We start from the raw sequence: 21,636 nt of genomic DNA, 5'->3' as shown, positions 1-21,636 counted from the left end.
GACACAGAAACAGTTCATTCCAAGCAGGGCTGAAACAGAGGGATTTTTAGACATACAAAAACCTAATACTGGAGTGTTTTTTCAGCAACAGACTTTCCAGGCATGTTTCAGGGACCTCTGAGAACAATATTAACTTGTCTTAAAGGGGTCAAATATGTGACCTTTAACCCATTCTCACCACTTTTTTCCTGCCCATTCTTGCCTTTGAACCCCTTATTGCCACTTTTAACTTATTTTAACTAATTCTCACCCATTTCTGCCCATGTTTTCCCACATTCAACCCATTTTACTACTATTTGACCCCGATCACCACTTTTTCTGCCCATTCCTGCCACATTTAACCAATTATTTCTACTTTTTGCACTTACTTTATCATGTATCCATTACATTTTCTAAGTTTCTTCAATTTAATTTTCTGGCACCCTGACATTTGTTCACACTCTGGCTTAGCTACAAGGTCTGAAATTACTTTCCTAATCATTTAGTGTGCCCATCCACACTGTTCACACCTAAAAAAAAGGTAATTCTGTTATTGAGAAAACATGTTTACATTTTAAAAAAGGCTATATTGGGCTATAACATAAATAAATAAAATAGTTTTTATAAAAGTGGTTAAAATGGATCATGAATTTGCCAGCCTCTAGTTTGGCTCTCCCTTTTATCCCCCCTTTGAACGGCCTGATCAACAACAAATTAAGTAATCTGTTTCTCTGAGTGCGTGTCATTTTGACTTTGTAACCAAACAATAAAACTGAAAAACAGTGGCTTCTATTTCAAGAGTTTACCTTCAGATGTGTTGATTTCAAGTTTCATAATTGCACAAGACATCATTTATTGACAATATAAGCCTTAAAAAACACATCACAATGAATAAGATGTAAATCCCTTTAATAAAACTCAATGAACGCAGTGTAACAAAGGAAAAGAATCCAACATAAAGCAAGTAGATAACATTTACAACCACAAAAGAAAAAAAACCTGTACAACTCTAAATGCCTGGAGTCACTTCTATTTTTCCAAAGATTTTTTTAATTAACCATTTTGTGATGACTGAGGGGAAATTCAGGGGAGAGGAGGGGGAAGGGAGGCATGTAATGTGATTTATCTTTTATTTTTCTTTCTTTTTTTTTTCAAATACATGAGTGTAATCTCATACACAGATGTATGATTCATCCACGTGTCTGCTGAAGTTATTTTTAAATCCACGGCTGTAGCGTTCAGCAGGAGGAGGATGAGGTGGGCTGTGGCCAGGAGTGTTATTTGTACAAGATGTCATAATGGCCGGGTCTATAGAGGAGGAAGATGCGTGGGTCGCCGCCTTCAGGGAAGACGTGGTGATTGACAGTTCCTCCCTCTCCTCTGTCCATGTACTCCACCAGGATGGAAACGTTTAGGGCCTGGGCTAAGGCGATGATGTGAATGTGGTCACTTTCTTTAGACATTGGCTCTACCTCCTAAAAAACGAGGAAAAAGACGAGCACATTCAGGGTGAGTTTGAAAAAAGAAATAGTCATTAAACAGTGTGATCAGTAATGTTTCAGTACTTGGCCAAAGATTACTGAGTGAAAAAGGAGTATTACTGCAACTATTTCACTTCCTATCAGCTGCTTTCTATCAAACAGACTGTCCACTTAAGGTCTTAATCTGCTTGTTTGGCATTTATTTTACTAGAACCAGCTGGAAATCTCTGGATAACAAAAGGGTTACTCAACACTGGTAACTTTATCCTGCAGCCTGCTGTAGTCTGTAGATGTTTATTTACATTTGTTACATAAAATTCAGTATAACAGCACTGTGCTGGATCCAGAGACTGAAAAAATAAACCTGCTCAAAAAACCTCACTGTTTATTTTATTACCATGACTCACACAACACGAGGCCTGCAGGTGTACGCGGTACAAAAACACACATCCTGTACATCCACTCTGTGAATAATACTAATGCATCATGGGTTCAATGTAGCATGAGATGGTCTGTAAAAGCCTGGTGTTCCTAGATTACAACACGTGTAGCTTTCTATGTAGGGCTAATTTGATTTTGAACTACAGATTTGTGCAGCTGCTGCTTTAATAAATAGAAATTAAAAGGACTTTTTCTTTGCTAAACCAAAAGCTACTCAGTCCATTACTCTGAACATGGATACCACTCCAGCCTTTATAGTTACCTCATGTATTGCATAACTTAATAACAGGGGGTTTTCTGCATACAAAATTACAAGGCGGCACCCCAAAGTCTCAAATCTCTGACACTATGAAAACTTTTCATTTCTAACAAGCATCACAGTACGTGGTAGGAATGGGCAGTAATACGGTAATACCATATCTACATAGTCATGCTTTAATTACCGCCATGAAGACAGTGCAGCAATTATGAGCACATTCTTATAATAAAAGCCTCAATATATAATAAAAACCAGCAGCATCACTCTGTGTGTATGAAGATGCTTTTAGAAGTGATGACAGAACTCCTCTTAATGTCAAGCCAATTATGCAAAAGACAAACACCCACACATATATATATATATAAATATATATATACACGGATGCACACGCCATGGTTTGGCACAGTGCTTCATATGCTGAGCGTGTAAGGCAGGGGTCATCAACTACATTTGTACAAGGGCCAGCTTATTTCTATGCAGCTACTATGAGGGCCGGACCATTAAATGACCTAAAAATAAGAGAAAATTCTGTTTAAATTGTTTTATTTTCTTTGACATGTACCTTATTTTTAGCCTTTAGCAGTGAACCCTATTGCCTATATTGAAGCCAGCCACAAGGGGGCAACTGAGATATTTAAGTCCCACATTTCTGGTGCTGCCATATATTTTCATGTGAATATGCTGCATCCTGATTGATGAAAAAAAACATGATGGAAACAAGCCTGTTGTAGGGCTGACAGCTTCCATCCGATTGGTTTACTGATTGGTTGAAAAGCATTTGATTGACCAAGATCACCCTGGTCGGCGAGCCCCCCCCCCCAATACAGCAATATATTTCTTTTTCTTCAGCACATTTTCTGAATTTAATCAAGCTTCTGGGGGCCAGGTGGAAAGTTTTTGGGGCCTGAAGTGGCCCCTGGGCTTCCAGTTGATGATCAGTGGTGTAAGGTGTATTGAGGTGCACCAAAATTCATTACAACCTGTGTTTCTACCATTCACTATTGTTTTTCACAATCAAATGTTAGTTAACTAGCTGTTTGCCAACTCAAACATTTGTTTGATTTATTTTTGAAATAGAACCTGCTACAAATCAGATGTACAGTTGAAACCAGAAGTTTACATACACTATATAAAAAGGCACATAAACTTTTTTTTCTCACCGTCTAACATTAAATCAGATTAAACTTTTCCTGTTTTTGGTCAATTAGGATTACCAAAATTATTTCTATTTGCTAAATGCCAGAATAATGAGAGAGATCATTTTTTAGACAATTTTTTATTATTTTCTTGAGAGTCAGAAGTTTACATACATTTCATTAGTATTTGGTAGCATTGCCTTTAGACTGTGTGACTTGGGTCAAACGTTTTGGATATGCTTCCACAAGCTTCTCACAATAGTTTGCAGGAATTTTGGCCCATTCCTCCTGGCAGAACTGGTGTAACTGAGCCAAGTTTGTAGGCCGCCTTGCTCGCACATGCCTTTTCAGCTCTGCCCATAAATAAATGGGATTAAGATCAGGGCTTTGTGATGGCCACTTCAAAACACTGTCTTTGTTATCCTTAAGCCACTTTGTAACCAGTTTGGCAGTATGCTTAGGGTCATTGTCCATTTGGAAAACCCATTTGCGCCCAAGCTTGAACTTCCTGGCTGATGTCTTGAGATGTTGCTTCAGTATTTCCACATAATGTTCTTTCCTCATGATGCCATCTATTTTGTGAAGTGCACCAGTCCCTCCTGCAGCAAAACAACCCAACAACATGATGCTGCCACCCCCATGTTTCACAGTTGGGATGGTGTTCTCAGGCTTGCAAGCTTCCCCCTTTTTTCTCCAAATGTAACGATGGTCATTATGGCCAAAAAGTTCAATTTTAGTTTTGTCAGACCACAGAACATGTCTCCAAAAATTAAGGTAAAGAGTAAAGAGTAATGGCTTCTTCCTGGGAGAGTGGCCTTTCAGCCCATGTCGGTACAGGACTCGTTTGACTGTTGATAATGACACACTCTTACCAGCTTCAGCCAGCATCTTCAAAAGGTCTTTTGCTTTTGTTCTTGGGTTGAGATGCACTTTTCGGACCAAAGTACGTTCATCTCTGGGACACAGAACCCGTCTCCTTCCTGAGCGGTATGATGGCTGGACATTCCCATGGTGTTTATACTTGTGTATAATTGTTTGAACAGATGAACGTGGCTCCTTCAGGCTTCTGGAAATTGCACCCAAGGATGAACCAGACTTGTGCAAGTCCACAATTGGCAGATTTGTTTTGATTTTCCCATGATGTTACACAAAGAAGCAGTGTGTTTCAGGTGTGCCTTAAAATACATCCACAGGTGTGCCTCTAATTAACTCAAATGTTGTCAATAAACCTATCAGAGGCTTCCAAAGACATGACATCATCATCTGGGCTTTCCCAAATTGTTTAAAGGCATAGTAATCTTAGTGTATGTAAACTTCTGACTTTGAAGAAAGTAAAAAAAGTTGTCTAAAAAAAATCCTTTTCTCATTATTCTGGCATTTAGCAAATAGAAATAATTTTGGTAATCCTAATTGACCAAAAACAGGAAAAGTTTAATCTGATTTAATGTTAGACGGTGAGAAAAAAAAGTTTATGTGCCTTTTTATATAGTGTATGTAAACTTCTGGTTTCAACTGTACTTATCCTCTCAACCTTAATCTAGGGGCTGAAATTACAACAGTTGCATAGCAGACATTTTGCAGTTTGTTATTTTGCAAAAGTCTGACTCATAACAGTTTTTAGGTTTTCTGACTAACTGGATGGAGTTATTTATAAAGTGATCATAAATTTTAACATTTTTGTAACACTACATGCTTTGGAAACCATTTCTCTTTGTAATGTTTTCAAAAAATTTTAGATTATTCTCTTTTTTCTTTTCTTTTTTATTTTGCCCGTGTGCTTCTGAAGCTCTTTGGTCTCAAATTAAGATATTTCTGTAATATATTTAAGAAAACTGTTAAAGTCAGCAACAGGACAATTCAAACATTATTTTGATTGTGTTTATATCTAAATACACAAAATTTTAATCCTTCCTGCAAATTCCAATGTAGAATTAGCCATTATGCATTTCAGTTTCTCAAGTTTTAATCCAGATTTAGTCAACAAAACTCAAACATTCTAGTTTAGTTTAAGTCAATAAAAAGTCCTTTCTAGTCTTTATTCTCAGTCATAAACTTTAAATTATTTGGACTAATTCAATTATTAAAAGTGTAACAATGCCATAAATGTCAAACACAAAGATTATAGCTAATACTTTCAGTGATTTAAATATACAGATAAAAATACTGGCATACCTAGAATGGTCTCTAATCTCATCTCTGCTTGTGATTTGACAGATTAAATGCACAGCAGAGAAATGTCATAATTTTTGAAGCCTAACAGTCCAGCACTAATATTTTACTCTTGCTCAGTCTACTTGATGAAAACAATTTACTTTTCTTCAGAGTTGTAACAAATTATAGCTTGTTATCATCCTGTGTTCACAGAAAAAAAGCCTGTCAGTGAACATCTCAAGCTGTATTTTACTAGACCAGAGTGACGCTGATTACATGTAAGGAGGTCAGAGAAACCACAGCCTGGATGAGCAGCACAGCTGCAGCTTCATCAAGATCTCTGATCAAGACATTTGGATCTACGTTTTTTCCGCTTGTGGTGTGCGGTTCTCAGCAAGACAGCTTGTAAAACTGACATGCGGGCATTCAAGCTAGCAAAAGCACATCTATCTGATCATCTTAAACATAAAACCCTGCAGGACTACCGCACATGTATGATACTGGAGATGCACCGACTGTGAAAACAGGGTATATACCAATGTAGGGCTGCAGCAATAGATTCTTTTTGTAGTCGAGTATTCTATCAATTCTTCAGACGATTAATCGAGTACTCTAATAAGAAATATTGCAATCGGTCACTTTTGCTTTTTTAAGAGAAGTAGTACTAGACAAATGAGAAAAGAAGTTTGGTCCCTGAAATGAACTACCGTTATATTAAAAATTGGTATTAACAGGTTCTCTGAAGAAAATATATTTTTCAGAGTGCAATGAATTTCTGATGACAGTTTACATTTCTTAAAGTTAAAAGGAAAGGAAGTTAAATAATGACATTAGATTATGCCATATTTAGGGTTTTAGGGATCCTTTACCAGGAATTGTTTGGTGCCAACACTTTATTTCTTTCATTGTAGTTTATTTCTATTCTCCAAGTTGTCATTGAAGTAAAGGGACACGTAATCATTTTAAAATCCCCTATTTTATGCATGAATGTGATATTTCACATTATAGCAAGAATAAAGCTCCATCATTCACACAGCGGTCCGATGATGTCTGAACGGTGAACCTTTAGATTAGAGGAATATGGTCTTTTTTCAAAAGGGTGTTCACTAAAAATTTTTGCACATTTTTTTGTGAGTTCATCCACCATAAGATAAAAATATGACCTTTTAAGAGCATCCACTGACCTGGAGAACACATTTTAAGGGATAAAGCTGCTTCTGTGACCTGTTGAATCCTGACTGTATGACGATGAACTTTAACCTATTTAGTCTCTGTCACTGTCTGTGGCGATAAGGAGAACTGGTGTCAATTCATTATCAATATAAGTCTTATCAAATCATTCGAGATTCTAAACATTTTGAAAAAAAAGCTGCAATCAAGATATCAGTGCACTGAATTTTAGATAATTTATAATCCAATGTACAACGTGTGCACACAGAAAAGAAAGAGAGAGCGGGAGAGAAGGGAAGCACCAAACAGGACTTGAATCGTGAAGCCTGACGGTGTTCTGTAAAGCTGTCGGGTCAATCAGAGAAGTTTATAAAATTCCCTAAAGTCTGCAGACACAAAATGAGCGATGCGAGTCATACAGTCAGCACTGAACCCAGAGGTCTGCGTAGGTTTACAGGTGCAGGCGTAGTGCTGTATCTGCCATGAAGCCACGGCCAGTGGATGCGTAAAAACGCAGGACGAGTGCCTGTAAACATCACTGCATCTCTTTCTCTTCCCTCGTTATCTTCACGCCTCGTATCATGCATATTACCTTATAGTAACAGCGAAAACAAGGGCATTGTGCCACACAAATAGCCATCCGTGCGAAACACAGCACGCCGCGCAACACACGGCGCGATGTCCAGGCTACAGCATGGCCGTATATGAATACAGGACTGATTTAAGCGGAGCCCCGAGGCAGATAATTTGCCTCGAGGAATTTTTTTAAATTGAATTACCCAGATAATTTGAGGAATGGTTTCAGCCCTATACCAATGTTTAGAATAGTAATTGGAGGCCATATTGGCCACTGACAGACAAAATCCTAACTTATAAGGCTAAACTCAACCTGCTTCCCTCAAACTTGTGCGCCTTAATTCCTGTGAAAATGCTGGAAGCTACAGCCTTCTCTCTGTGACTCAGTCACAAGATGCACTGCTGTTATTTTCACTTTCCTATACAACTTTACAAATCTATTTTCTAGACTTTTTAAGTCATTCTTAAGACATAAACTGAGAAACGCCACTTTTGGCGCAGTTAACGGTCAAAAAACTAAAGGCATATGAGATTTCTCAATACAACGGACCAGGGCTGAATTTTCAGATTTAATGAACTATTTATTAAACATCAAATGGTGAAAGGCAAATTCACTTCTTGGTCATAAACACCAACATTTTCAATTTCTGGCACATTTAATGCCTGTATTCCAATAATATGGCATATACTGATATTTATCAGTATCAGCATCACATGTGCTGATATTTAGCAGATGTGCTGAGCTTATTCTAAACTATTTTACCATGAAAAAGCAGAATAATACTTTTTCTGTAGGGGAAAACCTGTTAATATAAGGGGCGTGTGTATTACAAGAGTGAAGAGTGTATTAAATCACAGAAAAAGATGTTTAAAATCGTATAAGGTTGGCTAGAAAACAAATATTGGATAACGACATGTCTTTGTCTAGAGGCCTTTTAAAATGAAAGACCTCTCACTGGTAAAATTCAGACTTTTTTAAGGCCTTAAATTTCAAATGTGCAATTTAAGACTATTTAAGAGTTCTCTAGGATCTGCAGGAATCCTGCATCTCTCCCCACAGTCTATTATGAAATGGGAAAAAAGGAGTTTCAGGACTCCTGCAGCCTGGTTTATGTCTGACTGAAGGAACTTAATGAATAAGCTGCAGACGTTTAGACTAATGACTTTGTGCTCTGTGACTTGGGATTGGCTAATCTGCCATGTTTCATGTCTGTAACTGTCTGTAACTCTCTGTTAAATGTTCTGCTGCCTGTCTTTGCTTGGATGCTTTTGTAAATTAGATTCTTGATGTCAGTTAAGTTTTCCAGGTTAAATAAAAGAAAATAAAGAATAGAAAAAAATGATTTAATGAGCCAACCTGCTGACAGAATTCCTTGACAGAGCGCCCTCCTTCTATGAAATGCTGAAAAAAGCTGTGCTCTCGTTGCAGGTAGCCTGAGGTGAGCAGCCGCAGGTACACGACCACGTAGTCCGACACATTCTGGTCGTTGAAGGAGTTGAGCAGCTCCTGCAGATTCGGCTGTTTCTCACACAGTTCGATCAGGTCCATGAACTTGGAGAAAAGGGATTATTTACATCATCAGATTGATATGTACATGAACTGCTTGCCAAGTTCCTCTATAACTGGCCAAATCGAGTGTTTCTGGCTGCTCCGGGTGGCCAAATACATCATGTACCTTGGCACAGGAGGATTCAGGGTTGGCAGGGTAACGAGGAAAATTACAGTTAAACATTATTTGAACACTTTCCCATATGTTATCCTACAAGATACAAGATATACAGCATGCAGCGTGATACTAAAAAAAAGAGATTTGTGAAGCAAAGTGAAGAGAGATGAAGGCAGGAAGCAGTGTAGACAGCATGTGAAAGAAGAAATGATGTCATTAAATCAAAAATAGAACCTGACTCCAAATTAACAATAGGACTGTTATAATGATGTGTTAATACACTACAGTGAGAAACTGCCTTTGCAATAGGGTAGAAAAAGTGCCAACATGCTACTGGCATCTGCAGAGTCCCAGGCTGAGCCAGTCAGCATCAGATCAGCATAATTAAAAATGTGACATTGGCAGAAATCAAATATCAGCCATCCTCTTCCCATCTTTTCCTCATGAAGCAAACTTACCGTATTATGAAAATCTTCAATGGTGAACTCAGTGAAGCCCTCGTTCACCAAGTCCAGTTTACTTTTGGATGCAACTGCTTTGAACCTAAAATGAAACAGAAAAGGACATGTATTAAATAACACTAAAATATTAATACAGACATGGTATTTCAGATAGATTCATTTATAATTGTGTATCTGGTTACTGCAACTATACAAGGCTGACCAAAAATAAAAATAAATACTATACCAACCTCCAGAGGCTTTACAAGAATAAGATGCACCAAAAAAGGGCTTTTTCTTTTCTTTGTACATCTACAACTTTTTTTAAGGCTTTAAAAGAAAATAAATCTCCACTTTAGAGACACTTGCACGCTTGCTATGTAAGTTCTGCTGCCAGAGGCTCTAAATCAACCAATAACCGATGATGATGATGCAGATAAATGTGCTGGAAGCTCCACTCACCTCCAATGCTTCAAACTGCACTCTATACAGTATACTTTACTAAACAGTTGTTAGTTTGTTTGTTTATTTTTGTAATTACTTCCTGGCTTTTATTGAGGTTATATGCCATTATAAATCTAAATGTAATCCATACTGCTGCCTGGTTTTAAAAATAACCAGTTATAATAAAGGGTGGGTGGTTTTTATTTTTGTGTGGCAGGGTTATGTTATTATTATATTCATATAAATAAAATTACATTTGTATTTATCCTTACATACTGTATGTTGAATATTAATGTCATATAGGAGGAGAAAAAATGTAAAACGAGAGAAAACAGATGTGAGAAAAAATACTGTTTTCAGGAAAATGCTTGGCGAGAAGCTAAAAATTTGAATGAAAGAAATATCTCTGCGTGAGAGAAACTTTGACCTGTTGAGATAAATGACTAAAATCATTTTCAAAACAGAGATGTCCACGATAAGTGAGAGAGTTGTGTTGTTGTGACCTGAGAGATGAAAAATAGCAACTTTAAGCTGCCAAATTAGCACTAGAATGTTACATTTAAGCTACGTGTGCTACAGTTAAGTTTCACCTCTGTAAGACATAAGCTGGGCTTTAAGATCGTCACTTACTGATGAGGGGTTCAAATAATGAGGTTAACGCAACATTAGCTTCAAGGCTGCTTTTGACTATTAGCGGGGCTAACTCCGCTATTTTGACTCGTTAGCAGTGAGCAACAAGCAGAATGCTAAAATCAACCTGACATATCAACTTATTTTTTTCAATAGCTTGTGACTAGTCAACAATGTCAATGTTAGCAGTCTAATACGAACCTCAACAGAGATGTAAGGATGAGAAATGGTTCACTCTTCATCAATCTTTGCAATGAAAAAAAGACGCCATGTACACAAACTTCATAAACCACCATGACCATCCAAGAATGCTTTACGACTGCCTTACAGTTCAGAATAACCCATAGGCAGTAAAGGTGGGTAGAGAGGAGCAGCACGTCTCTGAGCGGCTTGGAAATGTCTAATTGGACCCCATTGTTACAGAGATTGGGGGTGATGGAGTTGCATGCTGGGCAACAGAACGCATAACTGATGGCAAACAGTCCATTTAAAATAGGAGGCTCAAAACATGATTGAGATCCAGCAAAAGAATGGCAGCTTCCAGAAGCAGTTGCCATTGCTTCATGTAGCAATCTTTACAACAATACACATCTTGTCATAATGGCACATTACAACTGTAAAAATTAAGGACTGCTCTGGATTTGATAACTAGTGGAAATATTTATGGTAATGAAAGTACTCAGCTAATAAAGTATAGAACAAAGGAGTAGTCATTGTTTTAATAAATTAATGTTAACATTTAAATAAAAAAACAACCATCTCCTTTATCATTAGGAACTAGGCCTTAACAATTAGCAAAAATAATATAACTGTGATTTTTTTCCCCAATGTTGCAACTGCAATTTAATATGCGATTATTCCTCATGTGTTTGTCAACAAATTTGAGCAATGAATGATTCCATATTATAGCCTACATTCAGCCAGGACACTCATCATACATTTAACCATTTTAATTCAAAATAAGTCCTCTACAGTTTCACTTGGCAGAGAAGACTCTGCTGAAAAGAAGCTCCCTGGGTTAGTCAGTAGTGGTTTTGACTTTGCAGGGAGCACATGGCTAGAAATCCCCATAGAGATGCACACATTTATGACAATGTGTATTGAAAACAAATAAATTATTCAGAAACAATTAATTCATAATAGCATGACTCTGAATATGAGGATGCAACAAGCTTTATGCTATAAAGGAGGTGGCTGGGGTGGAGGAGATGAAGCTGGCTATCAGCTGATAGTAACTTGGGGTATGACTTTTGTGAACTAACACTAAGCTTCATCAATTTTTGATAGGATAAACTATTTTTGCTAACATTGGAAATTTGACGTCATTTGCTTTATGAGGGGCATTATCATTTTTATGTCCCTCATTTTGATAAGGAAAACATACATAAAACACGTAAACTAAATGTTTGCATGAAATCTCTGCTGCTACAAAAATTTGATTTATTAAATTGGTGTTTTGACATAATTCAAATTAAAGAAATATGTGAAAAAAGAAATGTGTGATTTGTAAATTGCAGCAGGCCATATTGCGATTCAATCTAGTTTGTGATTAATTGCCCAGCACTATTAGGAACATATTAGAAGTTGCTGGTGTTGTTAAAAAGTCTCCAATTCATTCCATTTTACCTCTAAGAATTACAGTTAATATGAACCACACCAATATACAAGCAGAAAAAGTCTAAACTGTTCTGGTATGGTGCCTTTTGTGCATTCAGCAAAGTCTGTAACGTGTCGTGTCTTTGCAGCCATTTAGCTCTTTCAGTAGCATTTGTTTTCACTGTGTGGACTCTGCAATCTAATCTGCTAGCTACTGATACACTAGTTAGCTCTCATCCCACAATAGTACTGACTGATATGAAGTATGGGCCCCCAGCCTACAACACATTTGCCAAGAGTCACACTAAACATCTTTTATGACCCTATAAAGGAGAATAGCGGTTGTGCTGTCAGCCTGGTCTGTGTGGATATGTGGTCCACCATGTTTTGAGCAGGGAAGCAGCAGCACATACACAATGAATTTTGGTAAACAATCGCTTGCATTCATCTGGGAAGAGTGGGTGATGTAGTGGTTAAATTTATGTTCAATAGAGCCTATGTTTAAGCACTTTGCATTGGTAGATTGGTTGCATTAGGACAATGTTACTCAACCCACTCAATCAAAGAAAAATACCTTTGCAAGAGCCACAATCTAAGCGGTGAAAAGTGGCAAAAATGGCTTGAAGTAGCAACAACAACAAGTCAAAGATGGCTAAAATGGTCAAAAAGCAGCAAAAACGGGTGAAAAAGGGCGAAAATAGCGAGGAAAAGGTGAAATGAGCAAAAGGCAGTCAAGAGTGGCAAAAATGGAAAAAATTGGAAACAAGTGGTTTTAAGTGGCAAAAGGTACCTTAAATGGGCAGAAAATAGTGAAAAAGGGCAAAATTTGGATAGAAGTGGCAAAAATGGCAAAAAAAAAAAAAACAAGTGGTATTTCATGGCAAAAGGTAGCTTAAATGGGCTCCAGAGCCACACGTTGAGTATCGCTGCATTAGGATATAGGATGCAGTCATCCTTTGAGGTATTAAGTACATAAATCAATTTTTACTGTAAAAGATTCCCCCAGAGTTTTCAAACTTAAACAGGGTAAGCAAGATGAAAAGGGGAGTTCTAAAACACTGTAGGCTCAGAGCACAAGGTGCAACTGTGGCAAAAGTCAGAGACTTAAAACAAAATCCTAATCATGTGACTAAAACCTTAGTAAGTTTAAGATAACAGTTGGGTTAAACTGGGTCTGCCCACAGTGCAAACGATCACCAACACAACACTTACTTCTGAAGCTCTTTGCTGTCATCTAGCAGGGATTCAAGATGCGCGAAGCCAAAGGCTCTGTAGAAACAGTTCCCATCTGGCCGTGTCTTACGAATGTATGAGTATTTTTTATAAAGGTCCTGCAATTACAAACAGAAAATAATTACACGACAGTAAAACAAATTGCACTGACTTTATTTTTGTCTGTAAAAAACTGACAGTTTCTTTGTGGTTTTAGAGACAATGAAAGTGTGGACTGTGGAGGAAATGCATCCTGATGCGGCTGCAGAAACTTGATAGCAGGTGTGCTGTGGTTCGACTGACCTTGATCTTGAGCTGATAAACTGTGTCATCATCAGCGTACTCCCTCTGCAGCACTGACAGGTCCTGTCTGTCCGACACTAAAGGGTTACTGTTGGCTATCTAGACACCCACACACAAACGCAGTTAAAATTAGTGCAAGCAGCAAAAGCAACTTAACCCATTGGTGACTGTACTGTATCTTGGAGCTGTACTTTAGGTCTGAAATAGGTTACAAATTCAACCTTGAAAAGATGCCTGCTATATCCAGTGTATTCAGAGAGCACTCAGACCCCCCTCACTTTTCTCAGATTTGTTGAAGATGCTGCAGCCTGATGCTTCATTTAAAAAATGTATTCTTATTCTCATCAATCTACACTCATTTTTCCATCATGACAAAGTGAAAACCTATTTTTTAAATATTTTGCAAACTTATTCAAAATAAAAAAACAGAAATATCTCATTGGGTCAAAAGTATCCAGGCCCTTTGCAAAAACACCAAAATTTAGCTCAGGTCCATCCCCTTTTATCTTGATCATGGCAGAGATGTTGCTACTCCTTGACTGGAGTCCACCTGTGTAAATTAAATTGATTGAACATGATTTGAAAAGGCACACACCTCTATAGAAGGCCTCACAGCTGACAATGTTATCAGAGCAAAAACAAAGCCACAAGGTCAAAGAACTGCCTGCAGAGCTCAGAGACAGGATTGTTATGAGGCACAGATTTGGGGAAAGCTACACAATAAAAAAAAAAAAAAAAAACCCTGCTCTGGGGGTTCCCAAGAGCACCAGAGGCCTCTATAATTCTCAATCTGAGGAAGTTGGTACAACCAGGACTCTTCCTAGGAGCTGGTGAGCAATTGGGGTAGAAGGGCTCAGTAAGAGAGGTGCCAATAAGTCTGATGGCTACTCTGAATGAGCTCCAGAGTTCCAGTTTGCAGATAGGACAATCATTACTGCAGTCCTCCACTGATTTGGGCTTATGGCATAGTGGCTAGATGGAAGCCTTTCCTCAGTGCAAAACCCACTTAAAACCTGCAAAAAACTCAAATGTTAAAGCCAAGTGGGATTTCATCTATTTTGCACAGAGGCAAGGCTTCCATAAGCCCAGATCAGTGGAGGGCTGCAGTGATGTTTGTCTGTCTGAAAGTTTGTCCCATCTGCACACAGGATCTCTGGCGCTCAGTCAGAGTGACCATCAGGCTCTTGGTTACATATCTTACCAAGGCCCTTTTGCCCCCTAATGCTCAGTTTGGCTAGATGACCAGCTCTTGGAAGAATCCTGGTTATGCAAAACATCCTCTACTTATGCATCATGGCAGCCACTGTGCTCTCAGTGCAGCAGAAAATTTTTGATCTGTGCCTGCCAACGATCTTGTCTCTGAACTCTGCAGGCAGTTCCTTTGACCTCATGGCTTAGTTTTGCTCTGATATGCATAGTCACCTGTGAAGCCTTCTCAAGAGAGGCGTGTGCTTCTCCAAATCATGTCCAATCAATTTAATTTACCACAGTTGGACTCCAATCAAGGTGCAGAAACATCTCAGCAACCATGAAGATAAAAGGCAAGGAAGCTGAGCTAAATTTCAGTGTTTTTGCTAAGGGTCTGAATATCTATATTAATGACACATTTCAGTTTTTTACATACATTTGCAAAAAAATAAATTTTTGGTTTCACTTTGTCATTATGGGGTACTGATTGTGGATTAATGAGAATAAAAATGTTGATTTTTTCCTGTAGAATCAGGCAGCAGCGTAAAAAAATTGAAAAAGTGAAGGGTCTAAATACTTCCTTATCGCATTTCATATCTCACCAAAGTTACAACACTGCCATTTAGTAACTTTGGATATGTCTGCTTTACATCATGAGTGTCAAACTCAAGGCCCGGGGGCCAAATCCGACCCGTGGTACAGTTATATCATATCACATTTTTATTATAACTGGCCCACCGGTATGAGGTCTGCAGATTTCCTCCATTATAAAAATGTAAATTTAACCTTGATGATTTAAAATATCCTTGTTAAGTCATAAAAAATGGAAAAACTAAAGGGTAAAAATATATTGGATAAAAATTCAAGAGTGTGTGTTTGTGTTTTCATTTCATAGTTTCAATATTGCATCTCAGAACTACGACTTAAACCTATGATTTTGACTCTTTATTTCATATGTTAACCATTTTAATTCATAATTTTAACTTTTATCATACATTTTGACCTTATGGATTCACAATTTTAAATTCTATGTCATATTTTGACCTTTTTTACAAAATATTTTAAATTTCATCGTATGTCCGGACCTTCCAATTCCTAACTTTGACTTTTAATCTCATATTTTTACCTGTTAGACCTTTTAAGCTCATTGTTTTGACTTTCTATGTCATATTTACAATATTTTGACTTTTAATAATGTGTTTTTACCTTTTGAATCAGAGTTTGAGCTCTTAAACTTATCATTTTGAGTTTTTCATATATTAAAAATAAGATTTTTTTTTGCCCATAATTTATCACTGGTGAAAATGAGGTTGCCAGTTTATGGTTAAATGTTGACACTGTTAGGCCCTCAGGTTAGACATAAATTCAGAATCTGGCCCCTGCTGTGATTGAGTTTGACACCCCTGCTTTACATAATTTTCAATAAATAGGTTCTTTGCAACAAAAGTTCATATTTATTTTCACAAGGTGATTATTTAGTAGCTTAAGAATGCTCCAATCATATTTTTTATTTCAGAATCACATAAAACAGACGCTAATGAGGGAAACAACTGTGGCGTTGGCTACTGCATATGAAAAGTTCAGATGAGTCTACACATCTACAGAGTTTCAGAACAAGAAACTGTGGAGTTGACAGCTATCCCAGCATTTATTTTACCAGTTGATGGTCACCACTGGTTATAGGATTTACATCAAATATGAAAACTGCTTGATTTAGTTGTTCAGAGGCAAATTAATGAACACCACTTTTCATTATGTTACCCTTCAGGATAATTTCACAGAATTTGTTCTCTTACCTCTTGCTGAATTCTGTCCTGTTGAGCAATTATGGCCTCGTCATATGCGAGGCAGTTCACTCCTGTGAGGTAAAGAAAAAGACTGGATTAGGCTTCAGGAGTGTTTACATATATGGATTTATTATATGCCAACATGATGGTAGAGCTTCTGTCAAGACAGGCTGCATTAAGCCAAAACAAAACCCTCCCAATAAAAGAAACCTGTAAGATGCAAGCAGAATATCCAACACCAGGATTTAAACATCTGCATCAGGTTCAGGCTGGTGAAAGAATAATATTTTAGCAAAAAAATGGTTTGGTTCAAAAATGCATCCTTTAGTGGGCTGTCTCATTGTTACAACATTATTGTATAACATAAAAACAAAGCTATCAGACAGTATTTTGGGAGGGGGATGTCCAGAGTGAATCATAAACTATGACTCAGAATGATCTTCGAGTTTCTCTTACATCTGTAAAGCATCAAATAAAAGCCCATCTTAATTTAAATGCAAAAAATGCACAACAAGGGCTCTCCTTCAAAACAACAGCAAGAGATGATGCTGAGGGCAGTGGAGAATCATTAAAATGATTCCCTGCTACTCTGACCCCCCAGGCCCCCCCACCCCCTAATGAAAATGAACTTCTACTGAACCATAATGAAAACAAAGGGGGGAAGCTGGGGTGAAATTATGCACGGCTGATGACAGAGAACAATCCCTGTCCATCACAAAAAGCACAAAACATGAATGAGATACAGCTAGAGAAGAGAAGCTTCTAGTAGAAGTTCACGCTTCCTTACACCGTGTCCTAACAACATGGGAGTGTCAGACATTGATCACGTCCCACGCTCACTTTCAACACTGCATCTGTTAAAAAATATATCCTCTACCCTGTGAATTTCAGGTTTCAGTTTTAAATAATGTAATATTTAATTATTCTATTTTGAATACAGAAAAATGAAAGTGCGGCGCTTTGTACAGACTAGCCTTGACAGCTTTGAGACGAGTTTTGCCTACATGTTGGCACAAGTTTCAAACATTAATTTCAAACACAGATATCATGCACAACTGTCTCTACTTTGTAATGCATGCTATTTTGGGTGAGTAGAGAGAAAGAAAATCAAGGAAACACTCCTGTCAATCACTCCTGATCAGCATCGATCACTCCTGATGCCTGGTCATCTACCTTTTTACTTGTTCCTTGTCCATCTCAAGAGGAAAACAGAAACGGGAGGACAGGGAAAAAATGCTCACTCCAGTGCTGTCAGGATACTGCGATCGGAATCAGTGCTGATTTTGTTGCAGATGCTCGCATCACGTGTAGTTTAGGGCATTGTGTTGATAACTTAGGGTACTGAAGTTCCTCCAAGTTTACTAGGTCAGAATTCCGACTTTAGGAGGCATGTGGGATGCCTGGCAGGCATCTGGAGTTTCTGGTTAAGTCATGATAGACATGTTACAACTAGAGGTGGGTGTAAATGAGTATGAATGATCTATAATAGCTTTTTTCATGTGAGATGTATAAACTGACCATTTTGCCACCAATAAGTATAAATTATGTGAACATTTTCAAGTCATCAGCATGCAATTCTCTCTGGATTTTTGCTTCTCCCGCAGTCTCTCACAGCAAACGGCACACTGCCCTGCCCATTCAGAAAACTGAGAGGGAGGAGCGCAAAAGAGAGCAGAAAGAGTAAATACACCGCCAAGGTAAGTTAGCAGTGTTTCAGATTTAAGAAGGAAGATGTCTAACAAAACACAGTAATCTATAAAATATGCTGCCAGATTGCACAGAGATTGTACCAGAGTCATCCATGTCAAAGGTGGCGCAGCAGCTCTCAAATTTGGTCCACTGCTCCTAAACTCTGGATCTGTGGTACAGAACCTGTGAGCCTTATCTCAGCCTAACAGTGTATTAAAACAGCAGTGAGGAGTTAAAGAGTTTGTGCCTCCAAACAAGTTTTTCCTCGATGACCACACATAAGGGCTTCTTGATGAGTGTCTGAGGGCACTTTCACATTAGGGCCCAGATGTTTCGAACCACGCTGCAGCGTGATTCCTCCCCCTTCCCCCTGCTGGCTTGCTTTCACACTAGCAACATCAAACTGTGCCAGGGCCCACTTGTGTATTTACCCAGTCTGATACAGCAGGTGGCGGTATGCACGTAACTGGTTTACAACCCCACCAGGGAGGAGAAAGAAGAAGAAGCTACCATGGAAACCCCTGGGGTCATAACCCGGGCAAAGATTGGTTTTGTTTTGACCCAGCAAAAAGTCCATCCTGCAGCCATAGATGATTTCAAAAAACATTTTAAGATGCCAGCAACGTCGCTTTTTGTATCTGCACATCTACGTGCAGCTCAGAGGATTAAATGGGCTCGCAATGCGCAGATTCAGCAGTTTTTGAGGTGACAAGAGACTTTCATTGCCTTTGTATTTCATCTCACTGACTTCAACATGTGTTCATTCGTCTGCAACAGACCGTTTACTGACTGGATTCTGATGACTTCCGCCCTTTATTGAGGAAAAATGTGAACAAACTGCCATGCTGTGGAAGGAAAATTAGCTTTTACGTTGATATCATAAAGCTGATACGGCGCTCTGCCCATATCCGGGCATGGTTGCATTCACATCTCATCCAATCTGAGCCAGAGTCCACTTGAATTGCACCTGGGACCACCTCCCCCAAGTGGGTTTGTTTGCATTCACACTACCAGAATGAACCGGACTTTGGGTTCGAGTGCACTCGGATCCGGGACCGGGCTCCTAGTGTGAAAGCAGCCTGAAACATGCCCTCATGCCAGGGAACCCCTCAGAAACTTGTCCAGTGTGCATCAGCATAGACAATGGACTAATCAATGCTGTGAGCCTGAATGGGTGGACAAGACTGACGTGTTTTGGCCATCGGCTGATTCTTGTGATCGGTGAGATTTTGCAGGGAAACAAGCATAACAGAGAAACAATTTTTAATTTTCCATACAGAATAAAAGATTGTATAGAAGATACAAAATGGTCAACTAGAATCACAACTAGATTTTAAAATCCCACTGTTTTGTATTCTGAACTGTCTTTAGGCTGCTTTGGATTTTTCTACAGCCTTAAACCAAGGGTAGTTGACTTCCTGTTTGGACACAAACCTAGTTCTCTGGGTAGATCGAACATTTTAACAAGAACTTTACCACAGAAAAAGGAGCTTGCTACGGATCTTAAAGAAAATGAGGGGACAGGTAAAAGGTAAATGTTTCTCAGCACAAGGTGCTGACTCCTGACTTCACCAATTAGCCGTCTGTGTTTTTAAAGTGAAATGAGACATTAAGGAGTAGTGGTGGACTTATTTTACTTGGCTGTGCCTGCTGGGAGCTGTGGCATGGCTTGACCAAAGGGTGTTGAAAGGCGACAATAAAACATGAAGTTAATCACAATCGACAGCCCTAGAAAGTATCCAACTTAAAGGTGCAATGTGAAATGTTTAGCTAGTAGAATTAAGTTGAAAAAACTTGGCAAAAATGTATGTATACCTAAATTAATGTTTAATAACCTGATAGAAATCATTTATCTTTATTTAACCCAGAATAAGTCTTTGATTCATACACAGGGAGGGTCCCTTCCACATATGCTGCCATCTTTGGTTTTGGTGTTGTGCATGTTACTTTGGTACCACAAAAGGAAACAAATAACAACTGCACCTTTTTAAAACAACCCCGCTGTTTGGCACAGTTTTCACCAGAGAAAAGAGCATCACATCCTAGAATTAACCATTAGATGTTTCCAATTCTACACACTGCACCTTTAAAGAAAATATGTCATAGATCTGTGCATAAATTCTACATACTGTTTCTTAAAACGTCTTTTTTAACAGACAAGTAGTTTGTTTTTATGCCATTGTTGAAAATGTGCAGCTGGCTGTTAATAAAAAGGCCTGTGACATTTGGCATTCAGATCATTTCACATGAACTTAACTTTATTTATAAATGTGTTTTCACATAGTGTATTGCTGCGCAGCTAGAAAAATACCACGATGTGATTTCAATCCAAACTGCCCAGCCCTACTAGGTTTACTGCATCTGCTCTGCCTGCATAGGCAGCTGTTTAAATGAGCTGAATGATGCAGCTCCCTCAGAAATGGCCTTCTTTTGGAGTTCAATTTGATATTTTTGAGCATTATTTATTTTATCTTATACTTCCATACATCTTTTTATTTACATTTGACCCTTCTGCTTATGAAATATGACAGGTGAATTGCTCTGAGGCGTGAAACCATCGCATCCGTTTGACTAACAGGAATCACAGAGGTCTGCATTTCTTTATGGAGACAACAATAAATCAATAAACACGACATCTGCAGTTTCTTTTGAAATTTTAACATCAGGCATGACCGTAGGGCAATTACAGACACGATAAATTCTTAGTGAGTAGTTTCCTTAAGAACAAGTTAATCCAAACAGCAGCTAATGTCCGTTTGCTAAACTTAGCTACCTCGACCTGTACGAAAACAAAACAAATTCTGGTCACGACGAATAACATCGTTTAAGCATTAAAAATGTGTCACCCCGTGTTTGATAACGAGCCTATACTTTCACTATATCCTCATGTTAAAAGTCCTGGGGCTGTCACTTAACGGTTTCTCTCAAAGTTACTTAACAAGCGTTTTTTTTTCTTTGTGTAGCAATGACAAGCTAGCGAGCGTTAGCCTGTACCAGTCTGTGGCCTCTGTCTGTCTGTCTCTGCATCGCTGCATGGCAGACACCTTTAACCACGGACAGGACAACGGCTGCAGCGGCGAGCGGACATTCACGTGGATGCGGGCTTTATTTTACGGAGAATTAGCCGCTATGTTTGCTTAATGTTGTGCTGTAACGGTTTCTCTCACCCTCCATCTCTCCCTGTGATGATTCCTGCTGCTCCTCCGCCATCTTAGCTGTCGAAATCTGTTTCCTCCTTCAGCCTGACCTCATTCATTGCACACTTCCGGGCGGAGTCAAATTAGTTTATGGGCTGATTTATGTGTCGACCTTTAACTTTACTTTTTATGTACCACAATAAAAGACAAACATATCACTTCCAAAACTGTCTTTACGGGTTCCATGTTGCATTTTACGGCCTTTAATTTGACAAATTGGTGTCCCAAATTGGACTAACCCAGGCCAATGAGAAAAGAAAGTCTTGAAAGTCGAAATTGACATTAAATAT

The 21,636-nt window shown here is 38.5% G+C and overlaps 1 protein-coding gene across 1 annotated transcript; it reads right to left on the bottom strand.

The window, feature by feature from the left end:
- Positions 1 to 871: 871 nt before the first annotated feature.
- On the bottom strand, positions 872 to 21,424 carry LOC121504137 (ubiquitin thioesterase OTUB1-like). Its single transcript, XM_041778767.1, has 7 exons — positions 21,317 to 21,424; positions 16,470 to 16,531; positions 13,486 to 13,584; positions 13,183 to 13,301; positions 9,319 to 9,403; positions 8,551 to 8,745; positions 872 to 1,454 (listed from the first exon to the last, which is right to left on the bottom strand). Exons 1-7 carry the CDS (start codon positions 21,357 to 21,359, stop codon positions 1,257 to 1,259), a joined length of 801 nt encoding a protein of 266 aa, XP_041634701.1. The 5' UTR covers positions 21,360 to 21,424; the 3' UTR covers positions 872 to 1,256.
- Between the last annotated feature and the right edge of the window lie 212 nt (positions 21,425 to 21,636).

This window comes from Cheilinus undulatus, linkage group 22 (assembly GCF_018320785.1).
Source record: "Cheilinus undulatus linkage group 22, ASM1832078v1, whole genome shotgun sequence".
NCBI lineage: Eukaryota > Metazoa > Chordata > Actinopteri > Labriformes > Labridae > Cheilinus > Cheilinus undulatus.
This window is presented reverse-complemented; position numbering and strand designations above follow the sequence as displayed.

What these genes read in the sequence shown, in the direction of transcription:
- LOC121504137 (XM_041778767.1), bottom strand. Translation starts at nt 21,359, where the DNA reads ATGGCGGAGGAGCAGCAGGAATCATCACAGGGAGAGATGGAGG. An exon ending in GACAGCAAAGAGCTTCAGAA is followed by an intron (nt 9,404 to 13,182) that starts GTAAGTGTTGTG and finishes GTTTCATTTTAG; the next exon opens with GTTCAAAGCAGTTGCATCCA. An exon ending in TTGAAGATTTTCATAATACG is followed by an intron (nt 8,746 to 9,318) that starts GTAAGTTTGCTT and finishes CTTTTCTCCAAG; the next exon opens with TTCATGGACCTGATCGAACT.